The 20,517-nt window shown below is 41.0% G+C and overlaps 2 protein-coding genes across 4 annotated transcripts in view; one reads left to right on the plus strand and one right to left on the minus strand.

Moving 5' to 3' along the window:
• STK32A (serine/threonine kinase 32A) overlaps positions 1 to 12,787 on the plus strand; it is a 137,859-nt gene extending 125,072 nt beyond the window's left edge. Inside the window, exons 12-13 of the mRNA XM_061423904.1 lie at positions 8,523 to 8,587; positions 9,008 to 12,787. Coding sequence (XP_061279888.1) covers positions 8,523 to 8,587; positions 9,008 to 9,101 — 159 coding nt within the window. The 3' untranslated portion in view covers positions 9,102 to 12,787. The remainder of the gene's footprint in view (positions 1 to 8,522; positions 8,588 to 9,007) is intronic.
• A 2,822-nt stretch (positions 12,788 to 15,609) lies between these two features.
• The window catches only part of DPYSL3 (dihydropyrimidinase like 3), a 117,380-nt gene continuing 112,472 nt past the window's right edge, over positions 15,610 to 20,517 (minus strand). For all 3 annotated transcript variants that reach the window (XM_061423900.1, XM_061423901.1, XM_061423903.1), the window contains exons 13-14: positions 20,079 to 20,241; positions 15,610 to 18,820 (exon numbers count right to left, since the gene is read on the minus strand). In XM_061423900.1, the coding sequence (XP_061279884.1) occupies positions 18,732 to 18,820; positions 20,079 to 20,241 (252 nt within the window). In that variant the 3' untranslated portion in view covers positions 15,610 to 18,731. The remainder of the gene's footprint in view (positions 18,821 to 20,078; positions 20,242 to 20,517) is intronic.

The following is a 20,517-nucleotide window of genomic DNA, read 5'->3' on the forward strand; positions in this document are numbered from 1 at the left end:
GTTTTGCCTATGTTCTCCTCTAGGAGTTTTATAGTTTCTGGTCTTATGTTGAGATCTTTAATCCATTTTGAGTTTATTTTTGTATATGGTGTTAGAAAGTGTTCTAGTTTCATTCTTTTACAAGTGGTTGACCAGATTTCCCAGCACCACTTGTTAAAGAGATTGTCTTTAATCCACTGTATATTCTTGCCTCCTTTGTCAAAGATAAGGTGTCCATATGTGCGTGGATTTATCTCTGGGCTTTCTATTTTGTTCCATTGATCTATATTTCTGTCTTTGTGCCAGTACCATACTGTCTTGATAACTGTGGCTTTGTAGTAGAGCCTGAAGTCAGGTAGGTTGATTCCTCCAGTTCCATTTTTCTTTCTCAAGATCGCTTTGGCTATTCGAGGTTTTTTGTATTTCCATACAAATTGTGAAATTATTTGTTCTAGCTCTGTGAAGAATACTGTTGGTAGCTTGATAGGGATTGCATTGAATGTATAAATTGCTTTGGGTAGTATACTCATTTTCACTATATTGATTCTTCCAATCCATGAACATGGTATATTTCTCCATCTATTAGTGTCCTCTTTGATTTCTTTCACCAGTGTTTTATAGTTTTCTATATATAGGTCTTTAGTTTCTTTAGGTAGATATATTCCTAAGTATTTTATTCTTTTCGTTGCAATGGTGAATGGAATTGTTTCCTTAATTTCTCTTTCTGTTTTCTCATTATTAGTGTATAGGAATGCAAGGGATTTCTGTGTGTTGATTTTATATCCTGCAACTTTACTATAATCATTGATTAGTTCTAGTAATTTTCTGGTGGAGTCTTTAGGATTTTCTATGTAGAGGATCATGTCATCTGCAAATAGTGAGAGTTTTACTTCTTCTTTTCCAATTTGGATTCCTTTTATTTCTTTTTCTGCTCTGATTGCTGTAGCCAAAACTTCCAAAACTATGTTGAAGAGTAATGGTGAAAGTGGGCACCCTTGTCTTGTTCCTGACTTTAGAGGAAATGCTTTCAATTTTTCACCATTGAGGATAATGTTTGCTGTGGGTTTGTCATATATAGCTTTTATTATGTTGAGGTATGTTCCTTCTATTCCTGCTTTCTGGAGAGTTTTTATCATAAATGGGTGTTGAATTTTGTCAAAGGCTTTCTCTGCATCTATTGAGATAATCATATGGTTTTTGTTTTTCAATTTGTTAATGTGGTGTATTACATTGATTGATTTACGGATATTGAAGAATCCTTGCATCCCTGGGATAAAGCCCACTTGGTCATGGTGTATGATCTTTTTAATGTGTTGTTGGATTCTGATTGCTAGAATTTTGTTTAGGATTTTTGCATCTATGTTCATCAGTGATATTGGCCTATAGTTTTCTTTTTTTGTGGCATCTTTGTCAGGTTTTGGTATTAGGGTGATGGTGGCCTCATAGAATGAGTTTGGAAGTTTACCTTCCTCTGCAATTTTCTGGAAGAGTTTGAGCAGGATAGGTGTTAGCTCTTCTCTAAATTTTTGGTAGAATTCAGCTGTGAAGCCGTCTGGACCTGGGCTTTTGTTTGCTGGAAGATTTTTGATTACAGTTTCAATTTCCGTGCTTGTGATGGGTCTGTTAAGGTTTTCTATTTCTTCCTGGTCGAGTTTTGGAAAGTTGTACTTTTCTAAGAATTTGTCCATTTCTTCCTCGTTGTCCATTTTATTGGCATATAATTGTTGATAATAGTCTCTTATGATCCTTTGTATTTCTATGTTGTCTGTTGTGATCTCTCCACTGTCATTTCTAATTTTATTGATTTGATTTTTCTCCCTTTGTTTCTTGATGAGTCTAGCTAATGGTTTGTCAATTTTATTTATCCTTTCAAAGAACCAGCTTTTGGCTTTGTTGATTTTTGCTATGGTCTCTTTTGTTTCTTTTGCATTTATTTCTGCTCTAATTTTTAAGATTTCTTTCCTTCTACTAACCCTGGGGAGGCTGTGAAAAGAGACAAAGAAGGTCACTACATAATGATCAAAGGATCAATCCAAGAAGAAGATATAACAATTATAAATATATATGCACCCAACACGGGAGCACCGCAGTATGTAAGACAAATGCTAACAAGTATGAAAGGAGAAATTAACAATAACACAATAATAGTGGGAGACTTTAATACCCCACTCACACCTATGGATAGATCAACTAAACAGAAAATTAACAAGGAAACACAAACTTTAAACGATACAATAGACCAGTTAGACCTAATTGATATCTATAGGACATTTCATCCCAAAACAATGAATTTCACCTTTTTCTCAAGCGCACATGGAACCTTCTCCAGGATAGATCACATCCTGGGCCATAAAGCTAGCCTTGGTAAATTCAAAAAAATAGAAATCATTCCAAGCATCTTTTCTGACCACAATGCAGTAAGATTAGATCTCAATTACAGGAGAAAAACTATTAAAAATTCCAACATATGGAGGCTGAACAACACGCTGCTGAATAACCAACAAATCACAGAAGAAATCAAAAAAGAAATCAAAATTTGCATAGAAACGAATGAAAATGAAAACACAACAACCTCAAACCTGTGGGACACAGTAAAAGCAGTCCTAAGGGGAAAGTTCATAGCAATACAGGCACACCTCAAGAAACAAGAAAAAAGTCAAATAAATAACCTAACCCTACACCTAAAGCAACTAGCAAAGGAAGAAATGAGATACTTTTAGTTCTTCCTTTCCAGTTTGGATTCCTTTATTGTTTTTTCCTGTCTGGTTGCTCTGGTTAGAAGTTCCAATACAATGTTGAATAGCAACAGTGAAAGCAGGTATCTTTGTTCTTTTTCTGATCTTAAGAGGAAAGACTTTAGCCTTTTACCATTGAGTATTATGCTATCTGTGGGTTTTTTGTCAACGCCTTTACTTATGGTGAGGAAGTTCAGTTCTATTCCTAGTTTTCTGAGTGTTTTTATCATGAAGGGTTTTGATTTTTTCAAATGCCTTTTCTGGGTCAGTTGAGACATCATGTGTGTGGGTGTGGGTGTGTGTGTGTGTGTGTGTGTGTGTTTTCAATTACTGTGAGGTATTACATTGACTGCATTTTTTATGTTAAACCATTTTTGCACTCCAGCATTAAATCATACTTGGTCACAATGTGTAATTTTTTAATATGCTATTGGACTATTTCCTGTATGTTGTTTAAGATTTTGCATCTATGTTCATAGGGGATATTAGTTTGTCATTTTTTTCCTAATAATGTCTTTATTTTTGTATCAGAGTGATGCTGGCCTCATAGAATAAGTTATAAAACCTTTCCTTGTCTTGTATTTTTGGAAGAATTTGAGAAAGGCTGGTGTTAATTCTTCTTTAAATATTTAGAATTTACCTTTGAAACCATCTGGCCTTGGACTTTTCTTTGTTGTAAAATTTTTGATTATTCTCACTTGTAGATTACTCTTGTGAAATATCTGCTGAGATTTTATTTCTTCTTGAGTCAGATTAGGTAATTTGTGTTTCTAAGAGTTTGTCCATTTCATCTAGATGTTCTAATTTGTAGGTGTACAGTTATTCACAGTATTCTTATTTCTGTAAGGTTGGAAGTAATGTCTCCACTTTCATTTATGATTTTAGTTATGTGCATTTTTTTCTCTTTTTTTCCTTTATCATTGTGACTAAACATTTCTCAGTTTTGATATCTTTTCAAAGAACCAACTTTCGATGTCACTGATTCTATTGTCTTTCTATTCTATTTCATTTATCTCTGCTCTAATCTTTATGGTTTCCTTCTTTCTGCTTTGTGTTTAGTTTGCCCTTCTTTTTCTAGTTCCTCAAAGTATAAAGTTGTTGTTTATTTCTTCTGCATCCCATACTTTTTGGCATGTTGTATTTTTGTTTTCATTCATCTCAAAATATTTCCTAATTCTTGTGGTTTATTTTTTGACACACAGGTTGCTTAAGAATGTGTTGTTTAATTTCCACATATTTGTGGATTTTTCAGTTTTCCTTCTATTACTGATTTCTAGCTTCACTTCATTGTGGCTAGGGAAAATTTTGTATGATGTTTATCTTTTTAAATTTATTGAGATCTGTCTTGTAGCCTATTATGTGGTTTCCTTAGACTCTTTGAACATATTTATGGGCTCAGTCATTCAGTCGTGTCTAGCTCTTTGCAGCCCCATGGACTGTAGCCTGCCAGGATCCTCTGTCCATGGGATTTTCTGGAAAAGAATACTGAAGTGGATTGCCATTTCCTACTCCAGTGGGTCTTCCTGACCCCGGGATCAAACCCACGTGTCTTCCATCTCTTGCATTGGCAGGCAGATTCTTTACCACCAGCGCCACCTGGGAAGCCCAGGCATATTTAACGGAGTTGTTTTAAAGTCTATCAAGTAAGTCCAGTATTTGGGCTTCCTCGGGGATGACTTATGTCAATTTATTTGGTTTCTTCAAGTGGGTCATACTTACCTGTTTATTTTTATTTTTATTTTTTATTTTTTTAAATTTTATTTTATTTTTAAACTTTACATAATTGTATTAGTTTTGCCAAATATCAAAATGAATCCATCACAGGTATACATGTGCTCCCCATCCTGAACCCTCCTCCCTCCTCCCTCCCCATACCATCCCTCTGGGTCGTCCCAGTGCCCTAGCCCCAAGCATCCAGTATCGTGCATTGAACCTGGACTGGCATCTCGTTTCATACATGATATTATACATGTTTCAATGCCATTCTCCCAAATCTTCCCACCCTCTCCCTCTCCCACAGAGTCCATAAGACTGTTCCATACATCAGTGTCTCTTTTGCTGTCTTGTACACAGGGTTATTGTTATCATCTTTCTAAATTCCATATATATGCGTTAGTATACTGTATTGGTGTTTTTCCTTCTGGCTTACTTCACTCTGTATAATAGGCTCCAGTTTCATCCACCTCATTAGAACTGATTCAAATGAATTCTTTTTAATGGCTGAGTAATACTCCATTGTGTATATGTACCACAGCTTTCTTATCCATTCATCTGCTGATGGACATCTAGGTTGCTTCCATGTCCTGGCTATTATAAACAGTGCTGCGATGAACATTGGGGTACACGTGTCTCCTTCCCTTCTGGTTTCCTCAGTGTGTATGCCCAGCAGTGGGATTGCTGGATCATAAGGCAGTTCTATTTCCAGTTTTTTAAGGAATCTCCACACTGTTCTCCATAGTGGCTGTACTAGTTTGCATTCCCACCAACAGTGTAAGAGGGTTCCCTTTTCTCCACACCCTCTCCAACATTTATACATTGTGATTTATTGTCGAAAACTGACATTTGAAAATTATAATGTGGTAACTCCAGAAATCAGACTCTCTCCTCCCTCCTCTAGGATCTGCTGGTTTTTGATTGTTGAAGGCTACCCTTGTACTTCTGAGTGACTTTTACAAACAGTTTTTGCAAAGACTATCCCTTGTCATGCATCATCACTGCAGTCTTTCTTATTTTGGCTTGTGTTCAGCTAACATTTTGATAGAGATTTCCCTAAACACCAGGACCATTTTTAAGTTGCTTTTTTCTTGATTTGGCATTTGGTTGCTATAAACCTCTGATTGCTTTCCAGAGTTTTGACAGTGTGGGCCCTGACAGTTTCTGCCTTTTTTTTTTCTTGTGAGGGGTGGCAGTTTGGAGCTGCCTGTGCCACCATTTGGCTCTAGTTTCTCCTAATGTTACAGCATCAGTTTGAAAACAAAAAGGATTGTGATTCAAAACAATGAGCAGTCTTCCCCCAAAGAAAGATCAGAAAGATGATAAATCTCAAAGTAGCACTTTATTCTACTCAAGTATTTTAAAATGTGAGGACCAATCTTAGCAGCTCACTACATTATCATCATGCTAGTTTATTCATTCATCTGAATCTCGAGGTGTGGCAGGGCATTGGAATTTCTTAAAGTTACTTGGGTGATTCGGGTACGCAGTCAAGGTTACAACCTACAGTTGTAGAATTAGGCTGATTAGTGTAAAAGCACTATTTTCCTTTTCTCCCTATGTCTCAGTTTCATCATTTGTAAAATGGACTTTTAGTATTGGTATCTACTTCATAGACTGTTCTGAGTCAATTAGCACATGTCTGCCAAAATGGTAGCCACTGTTAAAGATGTGGTACATATATACAATGGAATATTACTCAGCCATTAAAAACAGTGAAGTAATGCCATTTACAGCAACATGGATGGACCTGGAGATTATCATACTAAGTGAAGTAAGTTAGAGAAGAATAAATATCAAATAACACCACTTACATGTGGAATCTAAAAAAAAATGATACAAATGAACTTATTTACAAAACAGAGATAGACTCACAGACCTAGAAAACAAACTTATGGTTGCCAAAGGGGAAAGGTAAGGGGATGGGAGAGGGATAAACTGGGAGTTTAGGACTGACGTGTACACACTACTATGTTTAAACTAGATAACTAACAAGGACCTACTGTACAGCACAGGGAACTCTGCTCAATATTCTGTAATACCCTAAATGGGAAAAGAGTTTGAAAAAAGAATAGCTGTATGTATACATAATTGAATCACTTTGTTGTATACCTGAAACTAACACATTGTAAATCAACTATAGTCCAATATAAAATAAAAAATTTAAAAACAGAAACAAAAAAATTAAAAGTGCTAACCCTAAGGAAAAAAAAAAGTTAGCTGTTGTTATGTTTCATTTTTCCACTCTGCTTCCTGACTTCTCACTTCATTCTCTTCCATGGCTCATGGTATATGCCTCTGCTCATGCTCATGGTAGACGCTCTATTGTTTCTTTGCTTCATGGATGTTCTCCACTGACCCTCTCTGCTCACCAACCTCTTTAAAGTAAAGATGCAAAAAGACTGATGCACGCCAGTCTGTCTGCCATGGAAGCTCATGACCTAAATCCTCTTTTTCTGCCTCCGGAGATTTCCACCTGCTCTAAACCCTTCAGATATTTCTGATGCCATTTGTACTTACATTAGTCTAATCACTGTTTGCTCTCTCATCCTGAAGAAGCGCATCCCAGGATTTTTAACCAGCAGTTTTCTTCCCAGTCACCTAAGACCCATTCATTCCTCCATTCTGGTTGCTCCCCACTCCTTTCCCTCATACTCTTTCTGGTTTATCATTTTGACTTGTCCATGTAGCTGCCCTTCTTAAGTTTTTCCAGTTAAAGCGGAGGAAAGAGAACATGTTGCACATGAGCCCTTAGGGCCAGGGTTGGGACTCAAGACATGTACAATGCTGTATCACAAATTCATCTCTGAGTGTGCATTTCACATCTTTTTTAGAAGAAAACAGAGATATATGACAGAGAAAAAAAACGAGTAAATTTCTACATTTTGATTATAATCTTGATTTTTAATGTTAAAATATTTTAAAATGTTAACATTTTAAATATTCTTCATGTTAAATTTTGTATAACTTTTGCTTATATATTTACTTATGTTTATATTGTACATATATTGTCTGTAAAATGTAAATACATAAATGTAGAAACATGTATGTGTATAAATATATATATAAAGTATTATATAAATATGTTAAACATTTATTTATATACTTTGATATAATATTTTAATGTTAAAATATTTTTTCCCAAATCTTACTCCAAGGAGCTCTATCAGATCACAGGGATTCCCCATGACTGATACTGGAAACCCTCAGGGTCACAAATCCCCCAGTTTGAGGATAAGAGGGAGGTGTAAGAGAGTCTTCTTTCTCTCCTTTCTTTTGCTTCCTTTGGCACTTCTCTGAAATTTCCTCTCCTTTTTTTTTTTTTTGAAAGCATATAATTTATTTATTTTTTATTAGGATATAATTGCTTTACAATGTTGTTAGTTTCTGCTGTATGTATGGATAGATTGAAGATGTTGTACATATACACAATGGACTATTACTCAGCCATAACAAGGAATGAAACTGGGTCATTTGTAGAGACGTGGATGGACCTAGAGACTGTCAGAGTGAAGCAAGTCAGAAAGGGAAAAACAAATATCATATATTAATGCATATATGTGAGCTACTCTCCTTTTTATAGTTTATTCTTCTAACAATTAAATATTTGTTCAGGAAAGGAAAAAAAAAAAAAACTCCAGTACTTGAGGACTTAGTATTTTCTAATTCTTAGATTTAAAAACAAAAATATTTTTTCCTTTGAGAAGAACATTTTTCATCAGAAGTTTTTTGGAAGGATTTTATTACAGACTTGAACCCACCTGTCTTGAAGCCATGGTTTCTTGTGCAAAAAGGCTGAAAGACACCAAGCTCATAAACCGTAACCCAGGTCTTCTCGTCCTTGCTGCCTCATTGTGGGGAGCAGAGAGTTGCTGTACTTTATTCTCTTTCTTTCCTATTTGCTCCTCTGTTAATCTGATTGTGGTCTCACTCTGGCTACAAATTTTCAGATAGCATCTATTTTGAGGACACATTGGTCTTCATTGATTTGGGCCACTCAGTTAAACACACACTCAATAAGTTATTGGCTATTTGAGACTCTCCATTTGTGTACTAACTATGTCTCTATTTTTTTCCCCAATGTTCACTGGGAAGACATGCCTTCTTCAAGAGCACCTTGAATCTGTCCAAAAGGAGTTCATAATTTTCAACAGAGAAAAGTAAGTAACTCCTGGAAGAACAGCAGCTCAGCAAATGATGGACTGTTTCAGTCATATTTGACTTGCAATGCCTCGATATATTTTTAAACATTTTTTTATTCTAATTAAAAAATGATGCATACCCATAATAGAAAATCTAGAAATTTCATAAATCTTTTTTTTCTTGTAAGACATTTCAAAAATTATAATAGGTAAATTAGCTTAGCATGAGCTAATTCTGCCTGTCCCATCAACACCCATCTGTTGATGGGACAAGCAGAAGAATGGGAACTTCAACATTTAAAATCAATGATATTTTTAAGAAGATTACCCGATTCATGCTTCTTTATAAATTGTTCAGCTTCATGCTATCATTTCAAAAGTTTAAATCTTTTATTTGTCACTTCAATGAATAAACCTACTTTATATTTTCCTTTTAAGAGTCAAAAGGGACTTTAATAAAAGACAAGCAAATCAAGCCTTGGAACAAACCAAAGACCCAGAAGGAGAGGATGGTCAGAATAGCAACCTGTGAAGTCCTCATCATCTTCTTGGGACATTTCCACATCAGGAAGAGCTGACAATAATTCTCACCTCTCCACACCTCACACACCTTAGAAAATGTGAATGAATGCCTTGGGAAGGAGGCAGCACAGCACAGGGAGGAGTCCCTGGGTTCCTGGGAACTAGTTTCACAGATAACTGTGTGGCCTTGAGTAAGTCACTGAATCCCTTTCTCTGCTTCAGTTTGTTCATCTAAAACGAGAAGTTAATACTAGATGAGCTCGACGCTGCCTTTTTACTGCCACCATCCTGTTACTCTTAATAGCCTCTATTTTTACTTTAAAAGGAATATTTGGATGTAGATTTATTTTTCCACTCCTAATTACACTGTGACAAATGGACATCGGTGGCTGATGGAGTGAAGCCATTGAGAGCTAGAAAACTTCGTAAGGAAGCCAGAATCCTCAAACCCAACTGAATAGGAGTAAGGAAAGCATTCAGGAAGAAATGAGTGGGACCAGGTAAAAAGTAACACATACTGATGAGGGCCCTCTAGTGGTGTGCTGGACTTGAACAGTATGCCAGCTTGTATCAGCTAGTAAGAGCTGCTAGGCATAAATGCCCCAATGCCCTGTTCGGTGATGTGACATTGAGAAGTTGAAATTGGTGATGGTGGAAATATTTACACCATGGAAACTGGCAGATGCTACAAATAGGGCTTTTTTCCCCCTCCCAGCAAGCCAGTTCTGAAATATTTAGCACACCACTGGCCTTCTTCTAGAAGCATGTTCCTTGAGAACTGCTACCTCTTAAGAATATCAGAGACCTGGGTCCGGACAGGATTAGAAAGGAACATTGTCACATTGAAAACACGTCCAACTTATAGTACACTGACGTTGTATCTTACACGGGAGTTATAGTCTAAGTTAGAATGTGAGGTGAATTTGGAAGATAGTAAAATTTACCCTTGGACAAATCCCTTTAATATACATTAACATACGGTACGGATAAGGCAATGGCAAGCCACTCCAGTACTCTTGCCCGGCAAATCCCATGGACGGAGGAGCCTGGTGGGCTGCAGTCCATGGGGTCGTGAAGAGTCAGACACGACTGAGCGACTTCACTTTCACTTTTCACTTTCATGCACTGGAGAAGGAAATGGCAACCCACTCTAGTGTTCTTGCCTGGAGAATCCCAGGGACGGGGGAGGCTGGTGGGCTGCCATCTCTAGGGTCGCACAGAGTCGGACACGACTGAAGCGACTTAGCAGCAGCAGCAGTAGCAACATTCGGTGAGTATGTTTTCTTAGAGAAGCCCAATATCATTTAGGCTTTTCACTAATGAAACGAGTCATCTTTGATTCACTTTTTTGGGTCTCATTTTAAGCTAATACCAGATGCACTAAAATATTGAACAGATTATTCATGGCTTGGTAGACTAGACTCACACTTCAAACTGTGGAATGCCCACATATCTGAGAGGTCTAAGATCATGGAAACTGACTAAGGGAACAGCAATACCTGCTTGTGCTTACTGCAAAGAATGGCAGGCCAAATCGCCTATCTGCAATATTTTCTTTATCTGCCAAATACAAAGTTTAACTCGCCTAAGTTAAGATGTAACTCTACTCTCCAGATACACAGAAGATCTTTGCAGAAGAACTGTTTTTTGGCAACTCCCAGATGCTGCTGGGTGAATAGTAAACAGGGTTGGTGGGGGACTGTTGTAACTCTTAAGCCATTCAGATCATCAGAACCTTGTCCTTCCTTATGGAGCGAATGGGGCACATCAAGGTGGCAGTAAGTGGTCAACAAGGGAGACCAGACAGGTGGAAACAAGCAGAAGTAGCAGACACTGCTACATAGGACTTCCAGAAGGGAGGTCACTCTGGGCAACTCAGCGTGAGAAGAAAAGCAGTGCTGAACTGTAAACTCAACAATGATGGTTTTCTCCGCACTGAGCTAATAGGCCCAGAACTTCTGGCCTTGAAAACCTCTGCTCTAAGAGTAACCACATTTCTGTTAAGAATTAAAAGCCAGATCCTATGTTCTGTTCAATTCCTTTTCTCTACATTTCCCCCACATCATCTGTCTGTGCTAGTTTTTCTCCCGTATAGAAATTACGGCTCAGTTTCCCAAGGAGGGGGTTGACCAAATCTGTAAGGAGGTGACCAGATTCTGCGTCTCATTGGTCACCAGGAGTGTCAGGGGCCACGTGCATGTTTATCAACTTCCATCTTTCATTTGTCTGGACTCAAGCCCTGATGTGCGTGGACTCATCTCTCCAGTCACCTGGTTCCCCCTCTTTCTCTGACCTTGTCTATTATCATCCCAATGGAGAGACTTTGGGAAAGATTCACCCAAGGGCAATGGGATTAGCAGGGTCTCCACTGGGATGAGAGTTAATAATTTGTGCCATTTCATGTCTACTCAGTTAATATTGGGATAGGAACTCAATACAACTAGGTATTCTGTCAGGTGAATATCTAGTTTTTACTTCCAGTGACCTTCTTCTGTGCCTGCAGCACCTTTGTGGGCTTTCAGGAACCTTGGATCCAATGACTAGAGGGCACAGCCTGAGAGAGGTTAAGGTAAGACCTCCAGTCCTCACCAGGCTAAGGAGCCACAAGGCAGTTAAAGTTAGAAAATAAAATGCACTGCATCTATCAGTGTAGAAAACTGATCCCAAGAGACTCCACTGGATATTCTGAGTGCTAGGACAAAAGTTTCCCCAAATACAAAAGGATTCCTAAGTCCTTACCATGACTGACAGTTGTTGAAATCAGATCCTTGGGTTTCATCCATAACCTGGGCTAAAACTGACTACCCTACTGGGTGAAACATATCTAGGTTTATGACACCCAAGGCTCAGGGCTAAGAATTTTTTTTAAAAAATTACAAAACATAGGGTGACTCTTAAATCCTTTTGTCTGGCATTTCTGGCATCGTATTTTCCCTCACAGCTCCCTTACCTGTGTGGAACGTCTGAAAAGTCTGAGCAGGTTTGCAAGTCCTGTTCTAACACACTGGCACTGCAGAGGGGCCCACCCACCCCAGCGCAAGCACAGGGACCACAAGTGGGTGGGTGGGGCGGCTCTGTGACCCTGTCCTTGACCTGAACCCCACGGAGGGAAATGCTTTGCTAATGGCTCATTCCCCAAGGGCAGCACTGGTCTTACCTGAGGGCACTGCTAGGGCAGAAATCAATGTCAAAGAACACAGAACACTGCTCTGTTAATGAGGGTAATTTAATTAACTGGCAATTAGTCTGCTTCTGATAGTTGAGTTTTAACCAGAAACAACTAGACTTTATATCATCATAGCTTTTCTAGCCCGGATGGATGAATAAATAACTAGGGAGAAAGAGCGAGTGACACAGCTAGCAGGGGCCAGGGGTGCTGCTTTTTGCTAACGCAGTAATGCTAAGGCTTATAATTCTTCAAGGGCTCCATGAAAAGGCATGAAAGAGTGAATTGTTTTAGTATCCAGTTGTCCCTGCATTCTGTCGACACAAATCCCTGTTTCCTAGAGACTCTGCCTGTGATCACCATTTCTTACAATCTCAGTGTGTCTGATATTTAACATTGTTAAAAATCCAAACCCAGTGTACAAACTGTGTTGTTGTGAATGGGTAACCTTGGCTGGGAAAGCTGTGCTTCTGCTGAGCTGTAGCATACGTACCGTTAGTGCGCCTCTATGTATTAAAATGTCTTCTGTACACTGGAAGCCACTGCCCTTTCTTTGTCAGCCGTGTGTGTGTGTAATTGTTTCCCTGAGGGGTAGGGTTGTGGGTTCCCAAAGTCACCTGTTTCATTTCCATTCCTGCTGTGAGGAATGTCCTTCACCAGAGACAAGGAGGTATTAGAGATGGTGTTTCAGAACCATGGAATGTTAGAGATGATGTCCTACAACTATGAGATGCAGCACAATCCAGCTGATCCACGTGTGTAGAAACTGAGAACCTGACCCCTCCTGCAGTTACCTAAGGAAGCACAGCCCAGGACTCTGGATTTTGCCTTTCACTATGATCTTAAGGCTGTGGACAGTTCATGCACCTATTTTTTCAGCACTATGTCTTCCTACCCATCAATATCTTTGTCCTGTCCTATTCTCATTTCCAAGCAGCAGGTGGATGTTCCAAGCCCAGAACCCAGGATGGGAAGGTAACCAACAGCTCTGAACTCTTGCAGCTAGAAGCAACTTCTGCCTCGGGGAGGATCAAGGGGTCTTCCAGTCATCTCTCTGACTTACAACAGCCTAGCAGCCACAGGCTAGCTGGTTCCTGGGACAGGATCTTGTTAAGTCTTGTGGGCTTTGTTGTCCAGGTCTTGGGAAGCATCCTGTCACCTTCTCGGTGTCTGCTGAGCACAGGGCAGGATCTAGAGCTCTTTCCATTCTGAGGAATTCCTGTCCTAAGGACGCGACCTCATTTCTGCAGGCTGCTGTGGCCCCTTCATTCCATTTCCTGCTCATTTCCTTCCTCCTCCAACCAGTCCATTCTAAAGGAGATCAGTCCTGGGTGTTCATTGGAAGGACTAATGCTAAAGCTGAAACTCGAATACTTTGGCCACCTCATGCGAAGAGCTGACTCACTGGAAAAGACCCTGATGCTGGGAGGGATTGGGGGCAGGAGGAGAAGGGGACGACAGAGGATGAGATGGCTGGATGGCATCACTGACTCGATGCACATGAGTTTGAAGTGAACTCTGGGAGTTGGTGATGGACAGGGAGGCCTGACGTGCTGTGATTCATGGGGTTGCAAAGAGTTGGACACGACTGAGTGACTGAACTGACTGTGAGAACCTGATGGTAGTAAAGTTGATACCAGAAAGTTCTTTCAAGCCAGAGGGACCTTGTTTTTCCTAGTCAGGGTTCTCATTCCCCACCTGGCTGATGTGACTCAGCCCTAATAGCTCCAGCATGCAGAGGTGTGAAAGTCAATGTGTGAACTGCACTAACTTTAAAAAAAAAAAAACAAAACCTACTTCATCCCCTTTAGAACCCTGCAGGCTGAGCTCATTTTAAGCACTAACTCTGCTCTTGACACCTAGGCTAATCCTAAGGAGAGCTCCATTCTGCCATGATCATGAGCAGGGAGAGGTGTTTCACCCGTCTTGAGTTCAACCCACAAAACAGGATTGTGGGCAAAAGCTTGTTAACCATGAAGCCTTGCACATCACACTTAATAACCCCTTATATGCACAGAGGAACTTCTGATGTGGTTTCTGAGCTTCTGTGCTAAAAGTTATCATCACTCTGAGCTCGTCCTGAAGACACTGCTCTGCCAAACCAAGGTGGGGTGTTCATCACACACAAAATTCACCAGGAACTACCATTCCCTGATCCCCTGCCCCACCTACCCCAGTCTACACACAGGTACTGTGCCCCGCAGCTTGAGAATGGTACCGCGGCTACCTCCTTTCTTTCCTAGACTCCATGCCCCCCTCTTCTGAAATCACAAACTGATTTTCTTCGAGTTACTGAGAGTCCATGTGGTTCGGGTGGCTCCGGAGACCGTGTGTTACCAGATGTGGCCAATCCCAGGATCTCGCACACCATGCCAACTACAATGGAGTATGTGACCAAGCCGGACCAATCAAAATCAGCCTCCTTGGCCAGGAACTATCCAAGGAGCCTCTCCACCCCACTCCTGCACCCCAGAAATCGCTAATCAAGTAAAGTGCAAACTTGGAGGTGCTGATGGCCAGTTTTGCTCCCAAGTGGAATGAGCTTTCCTAAGAATGAAGCACTTCCTAAAGGCAAACAGAGCTAAGAGATGGAGAGAAAGAATGTTCTAGATGCAGCTATGCTTCAGTCTACCCAAATCTATCCCTGAAGTTTTCAGTTATACTAGACTTTAAAAAATCTTTTCCAAAAAGTTTTCTTAATAGGCATCTAAGATTTGCAATTAAAAATGTCTTACACAAGTTCTAATTGGATCCAGGACTGTTCCCCCAAAAAAGGGTTTAGTGTAACAGGTCTGGTGGAATACAATGTGATACAGAAGGGTTCAGAACCATGAGTTCAGTAACTTTTGAAATATATAAAATTTCTGAGCCTTTAACTTGACAACATATGCTTTAAATGTCTCCAATTATTATAGTATACACATAAGATTCCTTAGGAACAGTCTGCTAAAGAATATACTTTGGCACATGCTTAGTTTTTCTCAAAGTCCAGGCTTTTAGAAGTAGAGGAAATGCTTTAAGGGAATGGCAAAAAAACAAAACAGAATAAAACAAACCTTTCAGGATCTGTTTTGAACTCAACTAGGTTTATCCCAGTTGACAATGCCTTTATATTATTGCTGAATTTGATGACCCATTAAAAATTTTAGTTATTCCCCAACATTTCAATAATAGTCATTTACCTCTGTGGCCAGAACAAAAATTCATGTGCAACTGAAAAGAGAAACTTTGGATTTTCTCAGGGTAACGGATTACATGTCCCTCTTACTAACCGCGTCCGTTCTCTTAAGCAGTTGTCACACTTCAGGTGGACAGGAACAACACAGAAGGAAGAAGGCTGGACAACGACGGCTGTGGTTTCAGAGTTATTTTAATAACCAGGTTTACATTAACAGTCACTTGATGAACTTTTTTTTTTTTCCCTTAATCTCAGCTAAACTCAAAACACAGTTTTCTTCACGGTTCAAAGCAAACAGCTCTCGGCGTTCCAGAGCTGCTTCACAGCTACCACAGGTCACAGGGAGAGTCACTGTCTGTTCATAGTCACCAGACACAGAACTGAACACCCACACACCATTTCCAAAGAGGGAATTTACAAGGGATGCTGGCTGCCGGGACAGCCCACGTGTACACGGGTACTCGAGCCGGAGGTTCCAGGGGAGGAGGTCTGGGAAGCTTGGGCCAAGAAGCTGTTGGGAAGATTTCTCACGGGGGAGCCCAAGTCCAGGCTTGGAATGGACGCCTTTGGGGCAGAACATGACTCTTTGTATGGAGTCACAAAGGAAAAGGCCAGAGGATGACTGGACTTTGAAGAAATGCACGTTTGGGATAACTACAGCCCTGCTCTCTTTAGAAAACTTAGAGGAAATATCTCTAGGGGGGGTAGCTGATTTATCTAATACCTTCTCAATTACTAAAGATGGCGGCCATCCCAGAGAGAAGCCCAGATAACTGCCATCCCCTCTTAGAGAGGGGCCAGGCCAAGAGATTGAGACAGCCAAAGAAAGCTTGGAGGAGACGGAAGACCCAGTATGCCCTCCCACCCTCAGATGAGATGCCAGCGAATCCTGAGAGGGCTGTGGCTCACCATCATGTTCTCTTCCTAAACCCTTTGGACAGAGCTCTTTGATGGGTCTCATGGATCAGGGCACATTCGAATACAAATTTTACCTTAAGTAACAAAGAACCAGAACTCAATGTCAACAATATACTGGGAGTTTTCTTGGAATTCTCAGAAATTTCTGTGCTTGGAAAGTTACTAATAGTAAGTGAAGACAGGGAGACTTCCTCAGTTAAGTTGCCCATCATGAATGCATATAGGGGTTGTTCCTTCAGCAAAAAAAAAAAAAAATTGTGCAGAATATAAAGTTTTGGCTCAGTGTTTCATTCAGAAGTGCTAAACGCAGCCAATTTGGCCATGAAAGATTTATTTTTCAAAGCACATAGAGGTCGTGGGGAGGCTGAACAGGACTCAGGGATTAGATAAGAGCAGCAGACTGCACACAAGAGGATGCCTGGACTAGTCATTTATGTGTCTTTTCCTCCATCTGGTGGTTGTGGCTGGTACTGCAATGTACCTTAAAGCACAGCCCAGCCAATGAGGTATATATGAAAGCTTCTGATCTGACTAGCTCCCTCTGCCTGCAAAACTGTCATTCTGAGTTCTACCAAAGGCCCCCAAATCTCTGAGTATATAAATCTAGAGCTGCAACCTCCCCTTCGCTTAAATTTCTCTTAAGATAAAGGCACCATGAAAAAAGCCTTAAAAACAGCAAGACTCCTTTTATGAAAGGAAATAATCTTTTTCATGATTAGAACAGAAAAGTACATTGCTAGGGAAATCCTCTTCCTTGGCTATTTCCAAACTCCTTTTTAGCCATGTACCCCCTCTTCTCTGGTCTTCAACTTACTAAAACCTGCAGAGATAATGGCTTCTCCTAAGCACTTGAAAGGTGTTTGCTCTTTCCTTGAAAGTACTTAGTTCACAGGGTTTCAGGACCTACCAGCTGGAGCCCCTAAGCACCGAAGTCTGATACCGGGTTGAATATGTTTTCCCTGCAATATGGACCTCAGCGGGATCATGGAACTTGCTCCAAAACTGAATTTTCATAAGTGGAACGATAGGGAATTGGACATTCAGGTCTGACCGACAAGGCAAATGCTAACACTAGGCTAATTTCTTTTACGTGTCATGTCACGTGGAAACTCACTGGGAGACTCTGGTACTGAAACAAAAAGTTCCCCCACAGGGTATGCTAAGGGAAATGGCAAGAGATGGTTCAGAATTGACAAACAACCGCGGCAACAGAACGTGATCCTTTTGCTTCAGACTGCCTTTCTCACAACTCTGCTGCCTCCCTTATGAGCCGAGATTCTCTGTTAGTAATAAAAGCTAGGGAACACCTAAGAAAACAAACTTCCAACAATAACCAAAAAAAATCATATTCAATAAAAGATGTGCCTGGATCTTAGGAGAGCAAGAGAATCACTCACCCCTGGCAAGAGAAGTCCACCTCAGCTCCAGGCCTAACTTGAGAAGCCTCTTGCTTGTCTCCATTTAATGAGCTTGAGAGGTGATCGCCAGGTGTTTAGAGGGAGGTGTTATTTAAGTGCGGCAGCCCTCCCCGCCCCGGCCGGCGCTGTCCTCCCAGCTGCTGCCTTTTAAGAGCACCAAAGAGGCAGGGAGGGCAAGAGGAAGAGAAAGGTCATTGCTTCTCTCTCCTCCTAGTTCCCAACCCAGGAAAGAGAAGAATTTGAAAGCAACACTGAGAAAGAGGCCCGACCAAACACTGGCACGACCAAAAAGGTGGAAGCAATGGTTGGGTTTTGGTGTTTTAATAAAATGTTCCAAGGGCTAAAATCTACTAGGAGAGGACATGACAGAGTCCCGAACCCGAAGATCGCCTTCCTGGTCTGTGGACCCCAGGGGCCCGTGGTGGAGTACCAGCTGCCCCGAGCGGCCATCTTTCGTGGAAATTAACATACTTCATCAACACAATACACAAGACCCCCTATGCTCACCCACCCGCCTCCCCCGTCCACACCCTACCCCAGCCCCTCTGAGCCCTCCGCCTTGCTCTGGGTTCCCACCACCCACTCACCCCAAATAACCGGCGTCCCTTTTGTTCATTTTCCTGCCGTCCCCACTTGTCTGTCCCCTTGTCGTAAGATGCAGCACTACACACGCTCTCAACACTATATAGCAGACGCTTTGCCTTAGCGGCCCAATTGCATGCATGTAAATGGGGGGAGGGGCGTCAAACAAATCCAGGCTATGCATCAACAGAAATCAAAGCAATATTCGTAAAGCTAGGCAAGCGAGCGTTAACATTGGAGAAACATAAGGCTTGAGGCTTATTGATTCTTTAGATCGAAACTGTTTGGATTCGCTTTCCTTCTTAAATATTGGTGTACCATTTTGGCTTCAAAAGAATCTCTTCTTGCTTCTGCCCCTCTCTTTGGGGGAGGGGTCGCTTAACTCAGGGATGTGATGTTAGAACGCCCTCCAGGGGGCGCTACGATGCGCTTGCTGGCCGAGCGGACCCCCTCATCCACTTGGGTGCCTGTAGGTGACAAGAAATTCCCAGGGAATAAAGGGAGGTGGGGGTGTGGACAAGAGAGAAAATGGATTAATTTGAAGAGCATAAGATAGTAAATGCCCTCCTCATCTCCCAAGAAACTTCCATTTCAGTCTGTCAGGTAGTCCAGACTTTCCGTACCCATTCTCCTGAAAACAACCCTTTGCAGGAGAAGCCAGATTCTTATTGGATTTCATCAGACCCTCTGCATCATAACAATGACAATAAAAAGAACAACGGAAGTGATATGAGAAACAGCTGCTCGTGTGGCACTGTGATAAGCAACTCTGAAGTGCTTCTCAGATCATCTCATTCAGTCCTCATCACGATCCTGGAAGGGGGTACTATTATTACCCCATTTTACAGAAGAGGTGACTGAGGCTGTGCGAGATCAGGCAACTTGCCTGTCATGGTCTCACAACTTGGAGTGGTGATGGTCTGACCTGGGGATACGGCTAAAATGAAATATGCACTCCTTTTCAGAAAGTAGCCACAAAAAAAAAAAAAAAAAAAAAAAAGCTTAGGCATGACAGTAGTCAGGGAGCAATGAAACATGGCAAAAACACAGAAAAATTTCAGGCAACTAGCATATGTGATCTCTGATACTGTCGCCTCAAGTTTTAGCATTTTTCCTCCCTCTTCCTCCCCTCTGCCCCCTTTTATCTTTTCCTCCCTGTTTTCCCATTTCTCGCACTTCTTCCCCACACAATTATTGTCCCTTTACATGTGTCTTTCTCTTCTTATTATCTCACTTACCTCACTTCAAAGTCTTCATCAGAGAGATGCAAATCTACACTTACTGGTTATCTACATTATGGTTATGGAGCAGTTGAACATTTTCTAAGAACATCAGAGAGTTCTTAAAGATTCATGATATAGCTAAGCCATGGTAAATGTTCGTAGCTGTGGCTAGCATTATTATTATGACAAGGAAAGGGAGAAGATAAATAAAATCCTAGGCTGGAAGAAGCTATTGCAATTTGAGCATAAAAATTATCTATTAACCTGGGCAATGGAAAGAAAATATTCTGCGGAGCTCACCCAATCTAAGGCAGAAAGTCATACCCAGTTCATTAGGAAACCATGCCGTCCGGCCCCGCCCTCGCCCCGCCCCCAGCAGGTGTGATCTCTAAGCAGAACTGGTCATCTTTCAATCCTGATGTTCCATCTAGCTGAACCTTGGCTTCCTTTCCCGCCAGGACTTCTCTTTGGCTCAGCAAACCATCAGCTTGTCCCGACTCACCTGACAGACTAAATCCAGACTGATGCAGGTTCCTCACCGGCGGGTTGGGCCGCGTGGGAGAGCCCCGGGTGGAGCCGGCGGGGGTGCTCGCCTTGGGCGTAGTGGTCAGGTCGAACACCGGCCCATCGTACATGCCCCTTGGCACAGCGTGCAGGTCCGCCATCTGCAGCAGAGAGAGAAGGCACCCTTTAGTCTCTCAACAGCCAAGGGTCTGTACCAGGCAGCACAGATGAGGCAGTGAATCAAGTGTGTGTAGTGAGAGCTAGAAAATAATCATATTATTTTTCAATACTAGGGATGCAGTGTACAACATGATAAAGGTATTTAACACTGCTGTCCATTAAAAATGAAAGTTGTTAAGAATGTAAATCCTAAGAGAGGAAAATGTTTTTTCTATTCCTTTGTATCTATGAGATGATGGTGTTCACTAAACTTATTG

The sequence above is a fragment of the Bos javanicus genome, chromosome 7, assembly GCF_032452875.1.
Source record: "Bos javanicus breed banteng chromosome 7, ARS-OSU_banteng_1.0, whole genome shotgun sequence".
Classification (NCBI taxonomy): domain Eukaryota; kingdom Metazoa; phylum Chordata; class Mammalia; order Artiodactyla; family Bovidae; genus Bos; species Bos javanicus.